This window comes from Epinephelus moara, chromosome 24 (genome assembly GCF_006386435.1).
Source record: "Epinephelus moara isolate mb chromosome 24, YSFRI_EMoa_1.0, whole genome shotgun sequence".
NCBI lineage: Eukaryota > Metazoa > Chordata > Actinopteri > Perciformes > Serranidae > Epinephelus > Epinephelus moara.
The window spans coordinates 22,517,903-22,538,756 of record NC_065529.1 but is presented as its reverse complement, the minus strand read 5'-3'; the positions used below and the strand labels follow the sequence as shown (position 1 = coordinate 22,538,756).

General features: G+C 42.9%; 1 protein-coding gene across 3 annotated transcripts in view; it reads right to left on the bottom strand.

Annotated features, from left to right (window-relative positions):
* fgd5a (FYVE, RhoGEF and PH domain containing 5a) overlaps positions 1-20,199 on the bottom strand; it is a 44,418-nt gene extending 24,219 nt beyond the window's left edge. For 2 of the 3 annotated variants that reach the window (XM_050038287.1, XM_050038288.1), the window contains exons 1-5: positions 19,254-19,846; positions 13,871-16,592; positions 5,298-5,415; positions 2,895-2,953; positions 2,471-2,501 (exon numbers count right to left, since the gene is read on the bottom strand). In XM_050038287.1, coding sequence (XP_049894244.1) covers positions 2,471-2,501; positions 2,895-2,953; positions 5,298-5,415; positions 13,871-16,592; positions 19,254-19,263 — 2,940 coding nt within the window. In that variant the 5' untranslated portion in view covers positions 19,264-19,846. Of the gene's footprint in view, positions 1-2,470; positions 2,502-2,894; positions 2,954-5,297; positions 5,416-13,870; positions 16,593-19,253 lie in introns of all 3 variants that reach the window. The other variant, XM_050038286.1, reaches the window with a different exon arrangement.
* Positions 20,200-20,854: the final 655 nt, after the last annotated feature.

The following is a 20,854-nucleotide window of genomic DNA, read 5'->3' as shown; positions in this document are numbered from 1 at the left end:
AAAACAGATTTCACGCTTCAGGCTACGCTGTCAAAATGTCACTTCTGAGGCACTGATGCCCATATTGACTTGCAGCATATGTTGCTGTCTGTACTTTGGCATGCAGCAGGTAATTAGTATAATTGAGCATCATGATGAGGCTGCAGATTTATGATTATTAGAGACGTCCATTGTATAATATTTGCATTACTTGCCGTTTAATGGCATCAAATTACACATTACACAAAGTAGCTGCTTTTGTACCCGCAGCAGGCCTTCATAAATCACAGTGAGGGGGTACACATGAGGAATTCAGGTTATGACCTCATTCAAGGTTATAAGGTACAGGCTGACTGATGGGCTGCTCTGAGTTCAATGACTCTACCTGTCAGATTTGTAGTGGCAACCATCACCTTAATAGCAACTATTCCACACCATTCTTTAAAACGTGTTGCCTATCTGACCTCTCCTGTACGACCTTCCTTTTTCATTAAAATTAAATGATTGTTTCAACCGTTTCAGTCTTTTGTGTGGTATTTTTTGGTAAACATCCTTCTTTGTTTCTAACTCTGGAGGGATGTGGTCTTGTTTCAACAGGCAGTAAGTGAGAATCAAGGTTGGGTACCAACCTCAGTACCTTTAAGCATAGATGGATTACTCAACAAGCCTACTGAGCAGTGTCAGGCGGCCCACCTGGCCTCCACCTGCAAAATGCCACTCAAGGTAACATATACTGAGCAGGAAGAGACACAAAAAGGCCACAACAGAACCGCAATGAGACAGAAAACAACCAAAAAACCCCCCACAAAATTACATCAAAGACACACAAAGTGACTGCAAAGAGACACAAAATAACTGCAGAAAGAGGCTTCACAACAATAAAGTCTGTGTTTCTTGCTTCTATATAGGAGAGGTGGTGGGGCCTTTTGCATATCTGTGCCCAGGGGCCCATTGTTTGATAATCCGGCCCTGGTTTTAGGGTACTGACCAAATTATATCAGTACTACCAAGCACCAGTTTACGTTAAATCCAACAGTGCCGGTGTCGGTGTCTGAGAGCGCATGTGAGAGAAGGCCTCCTTTCCACCTTGTTTCTGCCTCATATGCAAATAGTTTTGCTTTGTGTCCATATTTCCATATAGTATGTGGAGTATGCCCCTAGTGTCTAACGCCACAAAAAGCATCTCTTTTTGTATGGATAAAAATGTCACCACAGTGAGTATTTTTCGCCATCCAGTCTGGTAGAAAATGCCCATGGGGAAGAACAGAGACAAAAACAGGACCAATAACAAATGGCGAAAAAGAAGTGAGAAGGTTAGCATGTCAGGTGTGTAGCCTGTTTTGTGAGACATTTTGCTAAAAGATGTATCATCTGCTATTTTCAGCGTACTCAAGGCAAATTCTGCCCCCTCCTCTCCAAAAAAATGGAAGGAGGAGTTTCGCAAACAAATCGGAAATCATGGAGTTTCCTGGGGAATGAATGGACTTTTGGTTGACTTGCATACTTACAAAGAGCTACGTGGAAAAAGAGGCATTAGACAAGAAGCAGAAGTGCCGTGGGGCACCTTGAAGCCTGGAAGCCAAGGAGAGAGCTCAGAGGAGCCACCAGGTTCAATTTCAGACACAAGGCGGAGGCGCCCTGAAGCTGCGAAGCTAAAAATGGAGCACTGCAGCCACTCCATCAGCTTCCCAGTACACCAAAACTATCTCTGTAGCACTGATATGTGATAGTTTAAGTGTGTGGTCGATTTTCTTTTTAATATTATTGTAGTAATAGCCTACTAGATGGACAGAGAGAGACAGAAGAATCGCTCTGTGTGTGATTAGAAAAGAGCAGAGGAGCAGAAATGTGTTTTAGTCTATTACATCACACCTGCAGCTTTAAATTATTTTCACTACAGAGAAAGTAAAGTACTTACTTACTGAATTATAGGTACTGTAACCGGTACCAGTATCATGTAAATAGATGACAACAGTTGGTAGTGATGCATCACCAACCTTGAGGGGCTTACCACAGCTCACCTTTAAATCCTCTGTGCATTAAATACACTCATTCTCCATTTTATGGCCAACCTGCTCATAAGGAGATCAAACCATGCGTCCAATACAACCACTATAAAAGGCCCCAATAGCCTTTGTTTGACCTTTAGCGGGCAGACTGCCAGCTCAGTATTAGAGTCCACATAAGGATACAAGGACAGCATCAGCCTGGTGTACGCACGCTGCGTCATCTTACAACCAACCACTCCAGGGTACAACATGTCAACTTTGTCAAGACCAGGAAGCAGATCTTGCTGCAACAACATTGATAAACCTGAGCAGAGCCTTACAACAGGGGGGAGGAGGAGAAGACGGAGACAGAGACTGGGGAGCAGACACACAGGATGTGATGTTATCAGTAGGTTTTCAATAAAGTTTAATAGGCCTTTAAGCAGGAGACATTTAGAGCGAATGTGACACACTTATGGGCGTGGCAGCGACGGGTTTCTTACCTCCTGAAGGTACTTGAGGGCACTGACGTGTCTGGAAAACAAAAAGAGAGGAACACAAGATTTAATTAAACTGCGAAAAGGAATTTACAACCTTCTAAACAGCTATGTTAATCTTTCTACAAGGCTCATTAAATTATCTAAATTATGCATGATGAGAAAACCACATCAGAAGAATGGTTAAGTGTGTAACAGTGCAAGGGCAGGGCCGGTGTGTTTAATAAGTTACACAAGACACTTGTGTAATTGGCTGTCAGTTACTCTGCATGCCGCTCGATGAATTAGCTCAGGGGCAGGGGAGATACAGTTGGAGGGAATAGGAAAGTAGGTGCAGGGTGCATGAGATTTGGATGCAGAGGCTTGTGTGTGATGACACGCTGTGGAAATGTGTATTTGGGGAAATCCATGTGTGCAGGTAGATACTCACAGTCTCTCCGAGTCGAGGAGCTCCTTGGCGACATAGAACGCTCGGGATCGGCCATCAATCTGTGTGACAGGGAGGGAGAACAGTGGGAGATGAATGAACACAGCTAATGTTTAAAGGCTCTCCGTGGGCATTTATTCCTCTCAAACATTAATAGGAACAGCGACACGGCAGCCAAGGAAACTGGCGGAAAAGCAAATTCACTTTTTTTTTTCTTTTTGCTAGATTTCCGCTGTCAAAATAAGACTGATTATTTCATTACAGTACAGCATAGACATGAATGCTTGCTCAAATACGGGACTTTTAAGTTCAGATGCATTATGTATGAGAGGCTGTGTGTGTGCAGCGACAACAATACTGCCCATTGATTTAGAGGCTAATCACCAGGTCTCAAAACATCCGAGCCAAAACATAACATTGAAGCCATTTAAGGGTTTACCGGCAAGGCTCCTGTGCTTTGTCAGTGTTATTTTTTCCTATGTGGGGCATTTCACAAATACTGCATTAGAAGCATGCTGATCTTCATCTCCTCCAAATAAAACCAAAACACAGTTCCATTAAATGAAACTGTTCCTGGGGCCGACTCAAGTCTCCCTCGGTTCTCTTCCTCTCTGTTTTTTCCTCTATTTATTGTTTTCTTTGCTTTGAAGAAGAAGAAAACAAGGAAATGCGTGTCACGTGATGAGAGCTCTGGCCTGGTATTATTATGGCAGCAGGACGGGTGGGGTCCGTCTCTGATCTACTGTAAAATGGCTGCCTTTTTACTGTACGGAAGTCTGGGGAGTTTGAGGCAATATTCAACTAGCTCGATCTCTCTGGACCTGTACATGCCTCACATAACGCTCCACTGAAGCAATTTTGGCTGGTGAATGTGGCATTTATAATGCATCTACCAACAGAAAAGTGCATAGTACAGTACTCCTACATTCATATAAAGATATAATATTTGTTCAAATGACAACTGCATGTGTAAAATATTAAAGGGACAGTTCACAAATCAAATCAAAATACATATTTTTCCTCTTACCTGTAGTGTTTTTTATCAATCTAAACTGTTTTGGTGTGAGTTACTGGGCGTTGGAGCTATCAGCTGTAGAGATGTCTGCCTTCTCTCTGATGGAAAACTCAATAGCAGTGTCTCTTCCGTGAAATCATGACCCGGTTACTCAAGATAATCCACAGACCTTGTTGTGAGCAACTTTATGTGGGAACTATTTTCTTTTTATTGAACTACATCCGCCAACTGTATCACTGCGCAAAAGGAAGCTCGTATCTTTTCACGGACAAGAGGCTCGTGCTATGACAGCGCAAGATGTGAACATCATTGGCGCCCTCCTCATCTGAGCTGTAATGTCAGCTAGCTCTGTGTTTTAGTTAGCTAGTAGTAGGTGCATGCTTCCATCTGTGCAGTGATACAGTTGGCAGGTGTAGTTTGGCAGAGAGAAAATAGTTCCTACATGAAACTGCTCACAACAATGTCTTTGGATTATCTTGAGTAACTGGGTCATGATTTCTGTAAAGAGGCATTGCTGTTGAGTTTTTCAAATGTACCGTAAAACTTCAATTAATAGCCCGGGCTATTGTCTGCGTAAATCCCTGAAATCAACCGGCCTACATTTGGGACAGGCCTTTAATTCCTTTCACAAAAAACTGTTGCTCAGCAAAGATCAGGAAATACAATCAAATTGTTTATTTGAACTAGCATGAATATTACTTGTATAAAAATTAGGCTTCAAATAATACATCAATTACGAATCATTCATTTGATCTAGCTCCGACAGATAACACATCATGGAGAGATGAGGCACTTAATGATTATGGCACCCGACTTACCAGCACAACACCACTTTATCCTATTAAAACAATACTCACAACTTGGATTCATTTCTATGAAAAACCCTTCTGATTCTGGGTAATCGAGAAATGGACGAATAATTTGAGGTAGTCAACAACCTGCTTTTATACATCCGAAGAACATGTATATAAAAAATGAACTGCTTGGCAACCAGACCAGGCGTCTGATTGAGACAGGCCTTTATTTGTCAAAATGTGTAGCCACACCAGGGTAGTAAAAGGGAGTAGGGTTTAAATTGGAGTTTTACTTTGAGCACTTTGAGCTCCACAAGCTGAGTGCAATCTAGTTCCATTATGGAGAGAAAGCAGACGTCTCTGTCACACTAAAACTCTCTCAACTAGATTGATAAACAGCACTACAGGTAAGAGGAAAGGATTTTAGGGTGAACTGTCCCTTTAAAAATTACAATCTAGGGTCTGGTAATAGAGTAAAACAGGACTTGCAGCATTTTTCACTCATTAAGTCTACTTGTTATGCCAGTTGGTAGCTGGTAGGACTGAATAAACTACATTCTACTGTGCTTTCATTTGTCTCTGCATCGCATGTCTCACCTGTCGGTCATAACTCTGCTCAGCCACCCCCTCTTCCTCCTCTGAAGTACGCCCGTGGTCCTCGTCCGCTGACAGCCCAGCAGGGACAGGGTTCATTGGGAAAGGCTCTGTGTAGGCACTGCCGAGAGCAGAAAAGAAAGTATGAATACAGCAAAACAGCCCTGGATACACAAATATAAATATTTAATACTACAGCAGCATCTACACTCGAGGATGTGTTCAACAGCATTGCTTTAACCATAAAGAAAGACACTGAATCTTTTCAATTGGGGATGCAGGGAGGCATTGATGACACAAACTCCAAATAGCACATTTACAGTAAATCTTTGCGGCAGCATATTCTCAAAACACTGAGCAATAAATCCCCCGTAAATATGTTGTTCCTTTTTCCTGTGTGTGTCTCTGAACATTTTCACTCCCCATATGGAGGCCTCCAGTGGCACGCCGTAATCTCTTTCATCATTAGTTCATCCACAGACAGCACGGTTGTGTTTGTACACTGGTAATCCTTTTGGGTGCTGCAGTACCTGAGGGGGGCACGCTGTAGGTCACTTCACATGTAATCCCTTTAAATGCTACCTGTGGTAATTATTAATGTCCTCTGGCCCATTAAGACCCATTACAGTGTGTTTGACCAAATTGACATCGCCAGGATGATAACTGGATAACATGTATTCTCAAAGCAGCTTTATGGCAGCTACCAGGTTTCACAAGAAGAGGGAAGGATTCATAGCATAATGTCTTTGCTCATCATCACCTTATCTGTGCAGAATGGTATAGCTAACAAACACTCTCTTTCTGAAGAACTGATTGATGTGTTCAATAAAAAACAAACTGATTTTGAACGTAAACTGCAAAGAATTGTGAAATCTCATTTGTTTTATCCACCAGGGCTGCAATTAATGATTATTTTCTTGATTAATCAATCACTTTTCTGTCTATAAAATGTATTAAAATAGTGAAAATTTCAGTATTTCAGTATTTCCGAAAGCCCTAGATGACGTCCTCAAATGTCTTGTTTTGTCCACAACCCAAAGATATTCAGTTTACTGTCATAGTGGACAACTATCCTGGAATCTGAGAATGTTTTCCTTAAAAAATAACTTAAACCAGTGAATCAATTATCAAATCAGTAAAATGTAATAGTTGACAACCAATCAATTTATCATTGTAGCTCTATTATCCACATGAATATGAAGAATACACCAATCAACAGATCATAGATAGGGCTGGGTATCGTTAAATGAAATTAAGATACCAGTACCCTTAAACTGATACAGATACCAACAGAGTGCTTCACTTGATACTTTTTTTTTTACTTTATATAATACCCATCATGTGACTAGAACAGGGGTCAGCAACCTTTGCTATCAAAAGAGCCAAGAAAAAGAAATCTGTCTGGATCTGCAAAACACATTTGACCCTCATGATAAAGGTAACACAGCATTTTAAGTCGAATTTAGGCTATGAACATTACTAATAGATCTAAATGAGCGTTCATTAATACGTGTTAGCACAAAGTGGCTACTCTGCAGTGGGCTATCTCTGATTGATGCAGCGTTGCCAATGAAAGCAAACAAATTTGTCCACACACTATTAAGTCCTCTATTTTACCTTGAAACTTTTCCTTTTTGGGATTTGGAATCCACAGTTAGCCAAGCTAGGAAGCGTCAAGGCTACTGTAGCCATTGCTGGTGATGTTTTTAGAGGAAAAGGCACCAGGCCAGATGAATGTCGCACATTTCAGTTGTTAAGTCTTGCCATACTTTCAAATATTTTTAGTGGCATCTTCGCATTTTGAACTGCCAACTCCGTCAAATACACTGTGCTCAACTTGACCACAGACTGTACAGGTTGTAGCTACACACACTGTATTACAACAAAGAACACTTTTGGGTGATTGGCTGTGAGCAAAATCATATATATACTCTTTTTTTCCAGATATGGGTACAAAAAGGATCGGGTGCAGGTGTTAACTGACTTTCAATACTTTTTGGTACTGGGTTATTCAAGTTGATATTGAGTACCAATACTCAGGACTTTCTCTAAACTTTTCTCACGACCTCACAGATGTTCTGATCTAAGGCTGCAGAGATTAGCCCATGAATTAATCTTCTGATCAACAGAAAAATAATCTGCAATATTCTGCTGGCGAATTACCTTTCTCAGGCAAAATGCCAAACACTCTCTAATTGCATTTTTTGGGGGGGGTTCTTTATCTATTGTGATAATAAACTGAACATTTTTGGGTTTTGGCCCTCTGTGCAATAAAACGCACAATTTGAAGATGTCACTTTGGGTGTTAAGAAGCAATGACTGTGAGATATTGCTCACCTTTTTCTGGCATTTTACAGATAATAATGAATGCTCTTCCTGATGTTTTTAAACAGCCCCCCTGTGTGTGCAGAGAGTAGACGGCTATTAGGAGACCAAAGGTTAACAGAGTTACCCCGCTGGACTTCATCTCTATTCAGACACACTCATACTTCAAGACACACACACCATACACACACACCCATCGCCCCTATTGGGTGGGCTGAAGAAAGCACCTACAGGCCATTACTCATGGTTGACCTCTGAGTAGACAGATGAACCTGCCGTGGGCTCCTGGGTGATGTTGGGAGGGAGGAGAACAGGAGAGATGGGTCTTCGCTGAACTTATTCTTAAGCTCTGATTTATTCTACGAGTGAGGGGAATTCCTTCATGTGTCCAACAGAAACTCTGCCACGGATTCTCACCTTCACATTTTTCACTCTCGACAGCACCCTGTCTGTGCTGTAATGAAGGGCTGTGTCTAATTTATAAAAATGTCTTCCTGAAGAGCCCAAAAGAAAACCAAAAAAAATCAATGACTACAAAAACATAGACTGGAATAATTTCTTCTGTAAAATCACATCTCACTTTTCTTGGACAGGAAACAAAGAGGACAGAGTGTTTGCAGTCGAGGCCCCGTAAGATCTGCCCAGAGGAAATTGGGTCGGATGAGTCAGTGATCTCTTTTAAGTCTTCTTAAAACATACTTTTATTGAAGAGCTTTTCATGGTTTTACTTGAGTTCTAATTTCCTTTGAACTGTCTTTTATTTCCTGGTTTTTATACACCAAATTGTTTTTATGTTTCTTTAAAACCAGTTGACTTTATGATGTGTCTGTTTTGCTTTGCTGCCTCGTGAAGCACTCTGTCATGCTGTTTTGGAAAGTGCTTTATACGTAAAAACTATTAGTATTAAAACATTAACTGTGGCTAACTTTAGTCTGTATTGTTTTCATCTTTGTCTCAATTCACTTCATTTCACGCTGAAACCTTCACTTCCTGTTCATTTGTCACATATGTACGGTAGCTGCACAGAGCCAAAATAAAGATTCGGTGGTCAGAATATACAGGGACAAAGTAACCTCACATATTTAACAACCTCTTCAACATTACACTGAAATATATGTCTCTCTGAATTGCAGCAAGTCACACCATCTAACAATAAAACAAACTTATCACTGATCAGTAGCACTTACAATTAATCTTTAAAGTTGATGTTCTGATTTCTTCTATACCAACGTAGCCCATCGTTTAAAATCTCAATTACAGGTTTTGTTTAGCTCCAGTCAGCTTCGTGCAATGTTTCCATATTTAAACCTGCAAATATGTGATACTGTAATGTGGTAATACATAAAGCCCTTTTACAAGACCATTAAGGCTGTGCTATTATTCCAGCAGATTGCAAGCCTTTGATAACATGGCAATGTTAAATCTACTGTGTCAGATTCAGAGGACGACAAAATGACTCTCTAGGAAAAGACCTGTATCCCACCGATCTCCTGTGAATTTGATGATGCCTGAAATATATAATTCAATTGAGCTAAACACTGAGTATTAAAATATATATTAGGTGCAATCAGACAGGCCCTTTTCGGCTTGTAATGGCGCTATTATAGGAAATAGGAGCAGCTGAATAGGTTCATTAGCCTGCCAAGTATAGATGATTGGGATACTGATGGGGGGAATCAAGAGATTGAAAGGCATTTTAAATAGTTTGCTGCTTTTGGTGATGATGATTACATGTAGCCTGTGGCTTGTGCTGTTGTGACAGTGTGTGATGAGGTGATTTGTGAAGACGCCGGCGCTCTGACTGCTTCTGCTACACCTGTGACGTGGAGGAAGATGACTTTGGATGGTAATAACCCTGCATTATGTGGCAGGCTGTGATTCAGGACCATATGTGCAACACTGTTACACCCTCTGCTCACTTGTTCTAAGCTCTCTGCCATCATACCAAGGGTACTTCAGGGTGTATGATGTGGGAGGAGTTCCCAAAAACTGGAGCAACAATAACAGCAGACCTGGCATTCCTGACGGTACCACACCTCATCTTGTTGTTCAAGGGAGAGTCTGGGAACCTCCGCCCCACCACGGTGACCCCCTCCTCCCTCCCTTCATCCTATCTATCCTCTCCTGTCTCCACCTCTCCTGCCTCCCGCCACAGCCCCACCCTCATCCCTGCATTTCCTGTAAACAGGCTGGTGGGAAGCTCCTAGGCTGGACACTTCCTCCCCGGGGATGACCTGGCAATGACCTCAGAGCGCCTGGCACCAGGCCTGGCGAGCCAAACGATACGCCCTGTCCACCACCTCGCCACACAGCACACAGCCACCACCCAGTACAACAATGTACTTAAGATGGCTCCCTCATCACTACTAACACTAACATAACAGTGGGTGGAGGAGCTGTTTTAGAGGCCATGGCAGGGCTTTGTCATCACTCTGAGGAGGTTCATGTTCAGTTTGAAGTGAGAATGACACCAAAGGGTGAGCTAGAGACGTACATTTTTGCGTACATTACACTATAGCTCTGTTTCCTGTGTGCACAGGGACAGCAACACATCTGCATTACTGCTGTAAGTCTACCTGGACAGGACACTTAATGGGCTCTGAGTTGAGCACAATCACAAATCCTGGGCTTTCGTTGCTAAAATGCCTTTTTCAACTCTCATTTGTTGCTACAAGGCTCCTTGGCAAGGACAACTCTGCTGAGACTGCATTATCAGCAGGAACCTTGTCTTTGATAAAGCAGCTCTAAGTTGTAACTTAGTGTGCATGCAAATATATGCACACAAACACACGCACACACAAACACCTTGGTTAGGTTTGGGATGAATCATTAGTGTGCCTGTTCTTTTCCCATTCTACACTGTGGTAGCCTGCTAATGAACATGTCTCTTTGCTTAGCCTGAATGCTTGTGCTGAAGTAGTGTCTGAATGGTGCTATACATTAATCACACAAGTGGAAACAAGCCAAGCCCGTGGAACAGCAGCTTTGTGAGTTCTCCTTAAAATGCGTGTCTGCTACTGTAGGCACGGTCCTTTTGTGTGCAGTGCTCTGAGGCTGTTTGGTCATTTTGCTCACCACAAAAATCCACTTTTTCCTCTGTGGGTTTAAAAACCACGTTGGCTGTTGAATGTGTTCTCAATAAATCACTGCCATCATCAGCTGGGCAGCCTGGGACGACGGCAATGTCAAGCTTTGAACAGAGTTTAGTGTAAGATGTATACACAAAGGCATTGACAAACACCTACACTGACTACACATGACGTATATTGTGTGCACACATATATACACACACTCAAATACACATAAAAAAGCCCCGTATAGGCACACCAAAGAGTGGCCCTGGCAACAGAAGCATCTCCGGGGGGAATGCGGTGAAGGGGAGGCGACAGGACAGATAGGTTCTTTGCATCATTGTGAGTGGTGTGAAACCTCCACCACACAATGAGCCACATCGATAACATCACCGGGAGAAAAAGAGCCCTCACTGAGGGACCATTGTCTGGGAAATGGAGAGGTTTCAAATGTTGAGATATGTATGGAGTTTAAAATACACTGTAAAAAAAGAATCATGGTATAGTGTCGACTGCTGCTCAGAATGTCTGGAGGAGACAAGCTTTATGTGAGTGGAAAGTTATACGAATGATATGAGCTGCAAGATGAAATGTTTCTCTATAAATTCACAATAGATATGAAAGACATCTGCAAAATGAATTGGTGATATAAACAGCACTTAGCTGCACCTGAAATACAAAGAGCGCCACAAGAAATAAAAACAAATGCCGATGCATTTTACCTCTTAAGCCTTTTAAGAAGCTCTCAGTAATGGCCTGTCTCTTTGACTACACACAGGTCATCAAACACAACTATTTTATTAAGACTGGGGAAAGACTGCAGCCCGTAGTGGCTGAAGCTGTGGCACAGGCCGGGGTAATTTGGTACAGTCTGACCGTGGTGATTCCTCACTCTATCACACACTGCAGTAAATCCTGTGGCCCCTTAAGGGTCCAATGAAAGAGAAGCACTCGAGAGAGAGCTACTTTAATAAAAGCTCTCCTAAACTTAACAATAAGTGTCAGGTACAGGAGAGCAATTACACCAGAACGGCTCCAGCTCCCTTTCTCCTGTTCTTACTTCCCCTCCCCCTCTTCTATATGACTTTATCGCTTTACTCTTTGTATTCTTCCTCTTCTGCACCTTCTATTAACACATCCCCTCCCTTTGCTCTCTCACCTTTTCCCCTCATCCTTCTCCGCTTACTTGTGTGAAAGGAACTCCCCCACATTTTATCACTTTTAATTGCGGCCCATAATGACTTCATCTAATGTGAGGAACCTGCCCTCAGTGAGCCCGCCATTACCTGTTCTATCACCTCAGTTCTGCATAGGAAGCGGTGGCACCAGATGTGACCTCTAAACACACCAAATGAAAACCAGGAGTAAGCTCTCCCACAAGCATTGTCCATCTTCCCAAAGCTAGCCATGCCTGACACAGCAGGCTGCTCATCTCTCACCAAACACTTTTCCTACAAGAGGGAAATCCGATTCTACTCAGCCAGGTGCCCCCCGCTCATCTGAGATACAATGTATGAATATCTGTCAGCTGTTCAGGGGTCAAGATTGCACCTCTGAGCAGCCAGGTGTGGGCTTAACAACTCAGCTGACTACTTTAAAAGTGGTTCCAGCGATAAGCACGCTCACCTGTTCAAATGACTACAAAGTGACATGCAAGCTTAGCCGCTACAGTTTAATACAGGCATGTAAAGGAGGATTAGCTGTGACACCATACTGGATCATAAATAAGAATACATTTCAGGTTGGGCTTGGCAATATATCAATATTATATCCTTATCGTGATATGAGACTAGTTATCATCTTAGATTTTGGATATCGTAATTCTGTAAGTGTTGTGTTTTCCTGGTGTTAAAGGCTGCTTTACAGTAAAGTGATGTTATTTTCTGTTCTTACCACACTGTTCTAGTTGTTCTATTATTTGCTTTTATGCACTTAGTCGTTATATCAATAATACTGATGATAATTTTTCAAAAATCTCATTGTGTAAATATTTTGTGAAATCACCGATAGACAGCTCTCTAATATCATTGCAATACTGATATCAAGGTTTTTGGTAAAAAATTATGCCAGTTTTAGCAACCATTTTTTGGCCACCCCTCTGTTGGAGTACCTAGCACACAGATCTGGTACTAAAAGGTGGAGCTGTGAGCACTGCAGTCATTGATTGGTCAATAGTGGACAGTCACTCTGCTCAGGGCTGAGTTGTGGCTGGTATTGAGGCTCATGCAATCTTTGTTCATACCGTGGAGAGTTTTACATACACTGGTAAAGCGTTTAAAAAATATATTAATTTCAACCAGATATTGTGAACTGCATATATTCTAATTCTCACTCGGAGAAAAATAAGCGTAGTGGAGCGTCGTTCTTGTGGGCTCCGGGAACACTAAACCCCTGAGCTTGCCTTAGAGAGACTAAATGCACAAACCCGCTATTTTCAAATATCCCATTGAGTAAGACTCTCGCTCCAGCCTGTTCTTTTTTGTTCTGAAAATGTCAGCGTGCAACCTCATTCTATGGACGATAAATGAGGTGCAGACTGATAAAGGAGGAAATACAGTCCGTGCTAGATGGAGCAGTGAGTGATAACAACCCCGCCCACATGAAAGAGTACTGTTTGCAGAGGAAACGCTAGGGTCTAGGTACCATGTCTGAAGGGTTACTTTGGTTCTAAAGGTACCATACCGAAAGTGTTTTTTTCTTTTTCTGCAGATTGATTAATTGTTTGTCTATAAGATGTAAGAAAATAGTGAATGAAAAATAGCCATCTCAGTTTCCAAGAGTCCAATCTGATGTGTTCAAATATCTTGTTTTGTCCAACAGTCCAAAACCCCAATATGTTCAATTTATCATCATAAACGACTGAGAAAACCAGCAAATATTCACCTTTGAGGAGTTGGAACCGGTGAACATTTGGCACCACTGCTTGAAAATGGTTTTAATAAACTGATGTATTATTTGACCAATTTCGGTCTGTAAAGGACTTTTGGGTCCGCTAAGGTGAATTGGCAGCAGAAATTTAAGAGAAAGTTAAGTCAAAACCTGGGTTAATAAAAACAAAAATATATGTATGGCAGGGTATCACTGCAACATGTAAGGTAACGTGTTTTTGTAGCTTCAAAATTTACCCTTTCAGGTTTGCTTGAGATAGTACAAAACCAATTTATCAAGCTTTTACTATACCTTTCAGTGTCTTCTTTTGATGTCTGGGTTATGCTGTCAATCCCAGGGAAACTGTTCATATCCACATAGCCATCATTCTCATTGCAGGCGACTGTAGTGCGATTTGGGTCCTCAAAAAACTCAGTCACAGTGTGGGATCTGGTGGGTCTGCCTGGGATCTGGATGTTCTCATAGTCTGAGCTCATGGCTGGGATATTTTCATAGTCTGAGGTGTCTGCACTGGGGAAAGAGATGGAGCGGGGTTTGGTCAAAGGCAGCGGCATGACGGAGCGCCGAGAACGCTCCTCAAAGGACTCCACTCTAGAGACACCCCTGCCATAAGCTTTCGGGTCACCTTTCCTCCTCTGGTGGTCTTTGTAGAAGACAAAGGGTGGCAGGTCTGAAGGACGCTGCTGCGGGTTCACAATGCGGGACTGAAGCTGAGGAGAGCTGCCAGTGCTTCTACGATCAAGCTCTATGACCCTTGCTGGGCCGTGGTGGCTGGACTCGGAGGAAGAACGTGAAGAGCGGACACTTCCATCGCTGAAACCCTTCGAATCTGTCTTCTTCTTGAACTTGAGCGCCAGGAAGCGCTTGAAGGAGGACTTCTTCTTCTTAGGTATATCATTATGCTCATGCTGGATCAGGAGGGATGGGGAACTCTTAGTAACAGGTCTTTTAGTGATGTAGGCCAGCTCAAAGGGTGGCGGGATGTCCACTAGAGAGGTTGGTGTAGAAACACCACTGGATGATTGATGGCTACGCTGGGAGAAGCTTCCAGAAGAGGTGATGACACATGGGAGTGACAGATTATCATCTTTCCTCCTTATTCTGATATCATCCTTCAGAGAATGGCTGATCTCTGTGGGACTGGTCAACGTCAACTCTGGACCCTCTGCAGATCGGGAATAAAACAAGAAGTGGCGAGACTTCATGGACGGGACCAAACAGTTGATCCCAGGCTGCTGTGAATGGCTAAGTGGTTCATTGTTTTTATCCAAGGGTACTGTGCAGTAGTCATGGGCCTGGTACTCTGTCCCTGTCTCCTCTGGCACAGTTTCTGGGACATAACCTGGAACTTTCCCAGAATAAGAGCGTGATCGTGTGACAATAGTCTTTCGATCAAGTGTCACAAAGTTCTCCCCTTCTGAATCAAACCCTGCCTCTTCGTATATATGCTCATCACTGTCCGAGTCTGTGTCTTCATAGTAAGGCACAATATGGCAGTCCAGTTCCTCAATGTCCTCTTCAAAGGCCTCAGTGGTGTGGGCAAACACCACCCTGTTGGTGAGCTCTGGGGTGCGGCCTACGTCCAGGTCTGATGGCACTGTGATGTTGCACAACCTGAGGCGAGGCTGGCAGCTTGTTCTCTGGCTGAGGAAAGCCTGCTCTCGTTTAGCCGTTCTTTCTTTCACACTTTTTCCTTTGATGTGTTTCTTTTCCGTTTCTTCCTCTTCTTCGTCATCGCCTATTTCGACGTAATCCTCTGATGAGACACACTCAACCTGCTCTAAGTTATCTGCTTGAGGGCAGAGTGAATCCTCAATGTCTGCATACTCATCAGCTGACTCACCGTCCCTTGCTTTGTCTTTGTGCTGATTCGACTGCTCGGCGTCCTCCTCTATCTTATCCTCTAGCTTGTCCACATCATCTGATGACACATAGTAAGGTTCCTGATTAGAAGCACCTGCTGTCTGAACTTCATTTGAAGGTTTGTCATCAGTATCGTCCTGACTCCACTCTGGGTCAGCAGTGCCGGTCATATCTGGCGGAAGAGCTTCAATGACGGAATAAGGCCCAAATACATCCTCAGTACTGGATGCGAATCTAAAACAACCAGAGAGGTCCTTGGTGGCCCGTTCTGGTTGCCATACCCCTGTTTCGCCTGTTTCAACTGTGTCACATGACTCACATGTATCACTAGCATCATCTGTGGGGCCAATCACGTCGTAGGGATACTCCTCAGTTACAGTTGGAAGCACGCTGAATCCAAATGCAAAACCTCCAGCTTCCAGCTCATTCTCATCTGTGTTTAAATCACAGTGCAAACACTCCTCACTCTGCTCACTGTCCACTTCATTACATCCAGTATCATTGTCCTTATCACCCTGACTGAGTGACTCTGTTTGATCAAGACTTTGTTCCTCTACGTGTCCATCTGAGTTTCCTGTAGAGTCACAGACTATTTCACTGTTTTCACTGAAACTCTGTTCCTCCTCTTCTGCCTCCTCTCCTGTCTCACCTTCCATTTCAGCAGGAGTAAGTGAAGGCGGTGATTTGTTCTCATCATCAGTGTGATTGCCACCTTCAGGCTGGTTCAAGTCAGTGTCATTGTTTTCATCCTCAGTAGTGTCAACAGTAGAACCATCATCTGCTTTGACTGTGTCCTCTGAGCCAGTGCTGTCGGCATCATTATCTAATATGTCGACTTCTTCTTCCGTTTCCTCGACATTAGCCCCATCCTCTGCCTCACTTTTCTCCTCTTTGTCCTGATTCTCCCCAGCCATTTCGTGGAGATCCTCCGTCTCTCCATCAGAGTGAGCCAGGTCTCCGTTGCTCAGGCGCTGTGGGGGGCAGGGCTCCTCCTGTGTATGAGACTCAAACAGGGGTCTGGGCTTTGGGGCGACAGGAGGTTTTGGACCACGGACAGGGGGACACGGCCTGGACATCAGTTTGGACTGCACTTTGATGGTCAGATGACTGCGGAGCTTTGGTCGAGGGACTTGCAGTGGATTTTGAAAATCTGTGAAAAGACAGTAAATGTTAATTTAAAAAAAGTAAAAGCCACTAAATAATAGGCTACTTTCATTTTATCTGTAATATCTACGCTAACACGAGGATAAAGATGTGATTCCTGTTTTGGTATAGAATGCTGAGAGGAAGTCAAGTCCTGTACAATAGTCAGTGACATGCAGAATGCTGCAGGGGACATTATCAGCAGGAAAAACAACAGAGCCACAGAGTACTTAGAGGAGGAACAATAACATCTCCCTGTCTGGGAAATGACACATGCAGGTTGTACGCTTATAGCTAAATCTGATTCAACAAATGATTGGCTTATTGTCAAAAACTTTAAAGATGATTTTGTTATTGCTCCAAGAAATCCTTATCTGTGGCCTGCTGAAATGAATAAGCAGCTTTAATCTGTGTGTGTTAATTTTGACAGTGTGCGTCCATGTCTTGCTTTTAAATTTAGACTTAACATTTAGCTTAAGGGACAGTTTACCCCCAAATGAAAAATACAGTTTTTTCCTCTTACCTGTAGTGCTATTTATCTGTCTAGATTGTGTCTGTGTGAGTTGCAGAGTGTTGGAGATATCAGCCGTAGAGATGTCTGCCTGCTCTTGAATATAATGGAATTAGATGGCACTCAGCTTGTGGTGCTGAAGGGCCAAAACATGCTTAGAAAAACTCAACAGCAATGTCTCTTTCTAGAAATCATGACCCGGTCACTCAAAATAATCCGAAGACCTTGTTGTGAGCAGTTTTAAGTAGGAACTATTTTCTTTCTAGCAAACTACACCCGCCTAAAAGGAAGTGTGCATCTCTGCTAGCTCACCTCCACTCAGCTAGCTAACATTACAGCTCAGCCAAGAAGGACTCCATTAATCCTTTCATCTCGCAGTATCACAAGCACAAGCCTCTGGTCCATGAGCAGATGCACACCTCTTTCTGTGCAGTGATACAGTTGGCAGGTGTAGTTCGCTACAAAGAAAATAGTTCAACTGCTCACAACAATGTCAGTGGATTATCTTGTGTAGCTGGTCATAATTTCTGGAAAGAGACACTGCTGTGGAGTTTTCATTTATTTTTCTGGCACTTTGAGCACCATAAGCAGAGTGCCATCTAGTTCCTTAATATTCAAGAGAAGGCAAACATCTCTACAGCTGATATCTCCAACACTGGGTAACTCACACCAAAACTAGACACACCAAATCTAGATTAATAAAGAACTCTACAGGTAAGAGGAAAAAATGTACTTTGGAATTTGGGGCTGAGCTGCATGTCTAAGTTTGAAAAATTGTAAAGTCATTAAAGAGCACTGCTATCAAAATTTAGAATTGTCATGAAACACACCCGTACTTAACAAAGTGTGTACACCCTTTGTCTCTTCCTGTTATTTAGTACCTGCCCTGACGCACATCCTATTAAACCCTGTGTGCACTCTGGCTATCTCTGACTGTTTTCTCTCCCTCTCTCTGTCAGTGTGTCTCCCTCTTCAGACATCAGTCTAATAGGAAACTGCCCTTCACTGTCATATATTGCTTTTTGCCCCCAATTATACATATTTTTTCCATTAATGTCACCACACTCTTTCTTCAAGAAGCCTCCTCGGACTCCACACAGGATGTCCACGGGGGGAAGGACATTAACAGCTTGGCCCCCCATCACTCCTCCATGAACCTCTCTAGGAGTACAGATTTTCACAACACAAATGGACTTCCTTCTCGTCATTCTTCCCCGATTCTCACGAAACATACTCACACAGACACACACACACACACTCACACACACACATATAGGCACACACACTTTTTTTTTTCCTCGCTTTTGCTGAAAAGGTCCTTTGAGTGCGTCAAAGAACAATAAAACAGGGAGAGAAAACAAGGGTCCCAGTCTGACAAAGCACCCAACTGCAAACAACAGGATATGAATTATGCAACAAGAATTCAATTAAAACAAATGTTTGAAAAACAAAGGAAGAGATAGACACTGGGACCTTGGCTGTGCCAAACTCACAGGATATGATTTCAGACTGTGTCCTCATCGTGAAATGTCACACTGTAAGCTTTAACAACCTGTCTTAAATCCAGAGTGACAAGGCTGTACAAAACAAATGGGGCTTTATTTTCCAAAACAAAGATTTCCTTTGGTGGAAAAAATGACAAGAGAGCAATTTTCAACTTCTTTCACTTAAATTCACAGGACACCTCACAGACAGGTGACCTTCGAAACCAATGGCTCTGTCTACTTTGATGGATTATAATCCCAGCTCTAACCCTAATACTAATCCTAGAACAGACTTCCACTGAAAGCAACTTTATCAATAGCTATGGATTAAAACTCCAAATTTCTGCAGGTAGAATTCAACCCAGTTGCATTGTTAAAAACTAGCAGCATCATTTCTAAGAAAATACCAGTACCTATGTGATCAATCCATCACTCTATATATATTTCACTAGGTAATAACTGATTTAAAGCAGGCTGAATCAAGTTGCATTGGGCATCATTTTGTATGTGAAATAGGTGGAAAATAAACAGGTGAAATATGTTTTCAGACAGAATCAGCCAATTTCATTAATTACTCACACACAAACACTCACGCTGTCACCACTTTGTTTGCTGTAAAACATTTAAACTTTCTGGACACTCTTGACATGAACATAAAACATAACCAACCAACCTGTGTTCATTGTGGGGCAGCATCATCCACGGGAACCGACAGTTATCCTCATGTTTCTCCCCACAGCCGACCGCGTCCCTCGAAATGAAAACTTAATCCAGACACAAACACATTGCGGGGAAATTAGGAGGTGAATGAAGAGTTGCGGGACATGCTGTCTTTTGTTTTTCTCCAGTGACTTGTGGAAAGACGCCCGTGTTCGCAGAGTGGCAGCTCAGCTTTCAGCCGGTGTGTATCTCCAGTGCTGGTGCTACAGTAAAGTGGTGCGCTCTTGTGTGGAAACGGGAGGTGCTGCTTGGAGCTTCCTGAAGCAGGACGAGCCTACAATTGGCGCGGCGGCGCGGACACGGAGCGCGAACTAAACCCACTCTGTCTATGTTTCATTTTTTTTTGCGATGCACAGCATTATATCTGGGCTATTTCATTTTCACATCTGCTCGTGTTTTGTTTCAGTACACCGCTGCACAGATGTGGCCAATTCTGCCTCATTGTAGACGCAGCACTGTAAGACTAGAATTGAGTGAAACCAAATCCACTCAGTGTGGGAGATTTGGACCATAAATATGGTACTATAAACCACGGTTCATCTCCAGTGTTTCATTGTTCTGGTGGGCAGCTTCTAATCTGCAGCTACTATATTTGCACAACTAATATTATTTTTTTCAACCCACATCTGCCCATGGTTTGGTGCATGGCACATGTTCCCTCACTGACTGACAGCAGTTGAAAAGTTCAGACTCACACAGTTACATGAGATGACATACTTTTCATGCTTTTATAGGATTACACAGTGTACACCAGATACTCAGAAATCAAGCAGAGATCTCCGTGTTTTCTCCAGCATGTTTTGCTCGTGTATTATTTCCTGAACCAGCACAGTGCATAGAAAGGTTCCTAAAAGCAGTTTCCAGACCCAGTTTCTGCAGGACACCAAAGCTTTTGCTATTGGCTGAGCTTCCTGGCCCGGCATCTGTTGCACGATTGAATGAATGCAAGCCTTTAAAAACCTCTCTTCATAACAGGAAACCGCTCTCCCTGTTTCCTGCACAACAGGCAACACTTCCTTAGCAACAGATGGGAAAGGTTGGCGATGTTAACCCCTTAGGTAACCTCGAGCAGAGCTGATTGACTGCTGCTGTGCAGAGACTGATGGTTCGAGGAACAAGACAAACTTTGATCAGCTTTAAGTCCAGGACTCATTGTGGGCTTTCAAGGACAGAGGCACCTTGAGCAACACAGGAGGGGGCTGGGACTGTCCCCTCTCTTGGGGTCTTTGATTTGTCAGCTCTCGATGTTGGTTTAACACTCACACACTGAAGGTCAAACAATGTAGAAGACTTGTGGGATTTTTACAGCAGAGTTTAAATGGATAGTGATGGAGCAGAGAAGCACAACAAAAGAATCAGCTGTGTTGTTTCACCGCAGGGCTCTGGTCCTGACTGCTGCAGCGGCATACAGACCCATACATTATACACAGAGCAAAATTCCCTTTCCAGATGGTTTGGTGCAGGAAGGATTAGCTCTGCTGCAGGTGCAGAGCTGTGTCAGACTCAAAGAGAGAGTTCATGTCATAATCACCTCATGTTATAATTTGCACTTAC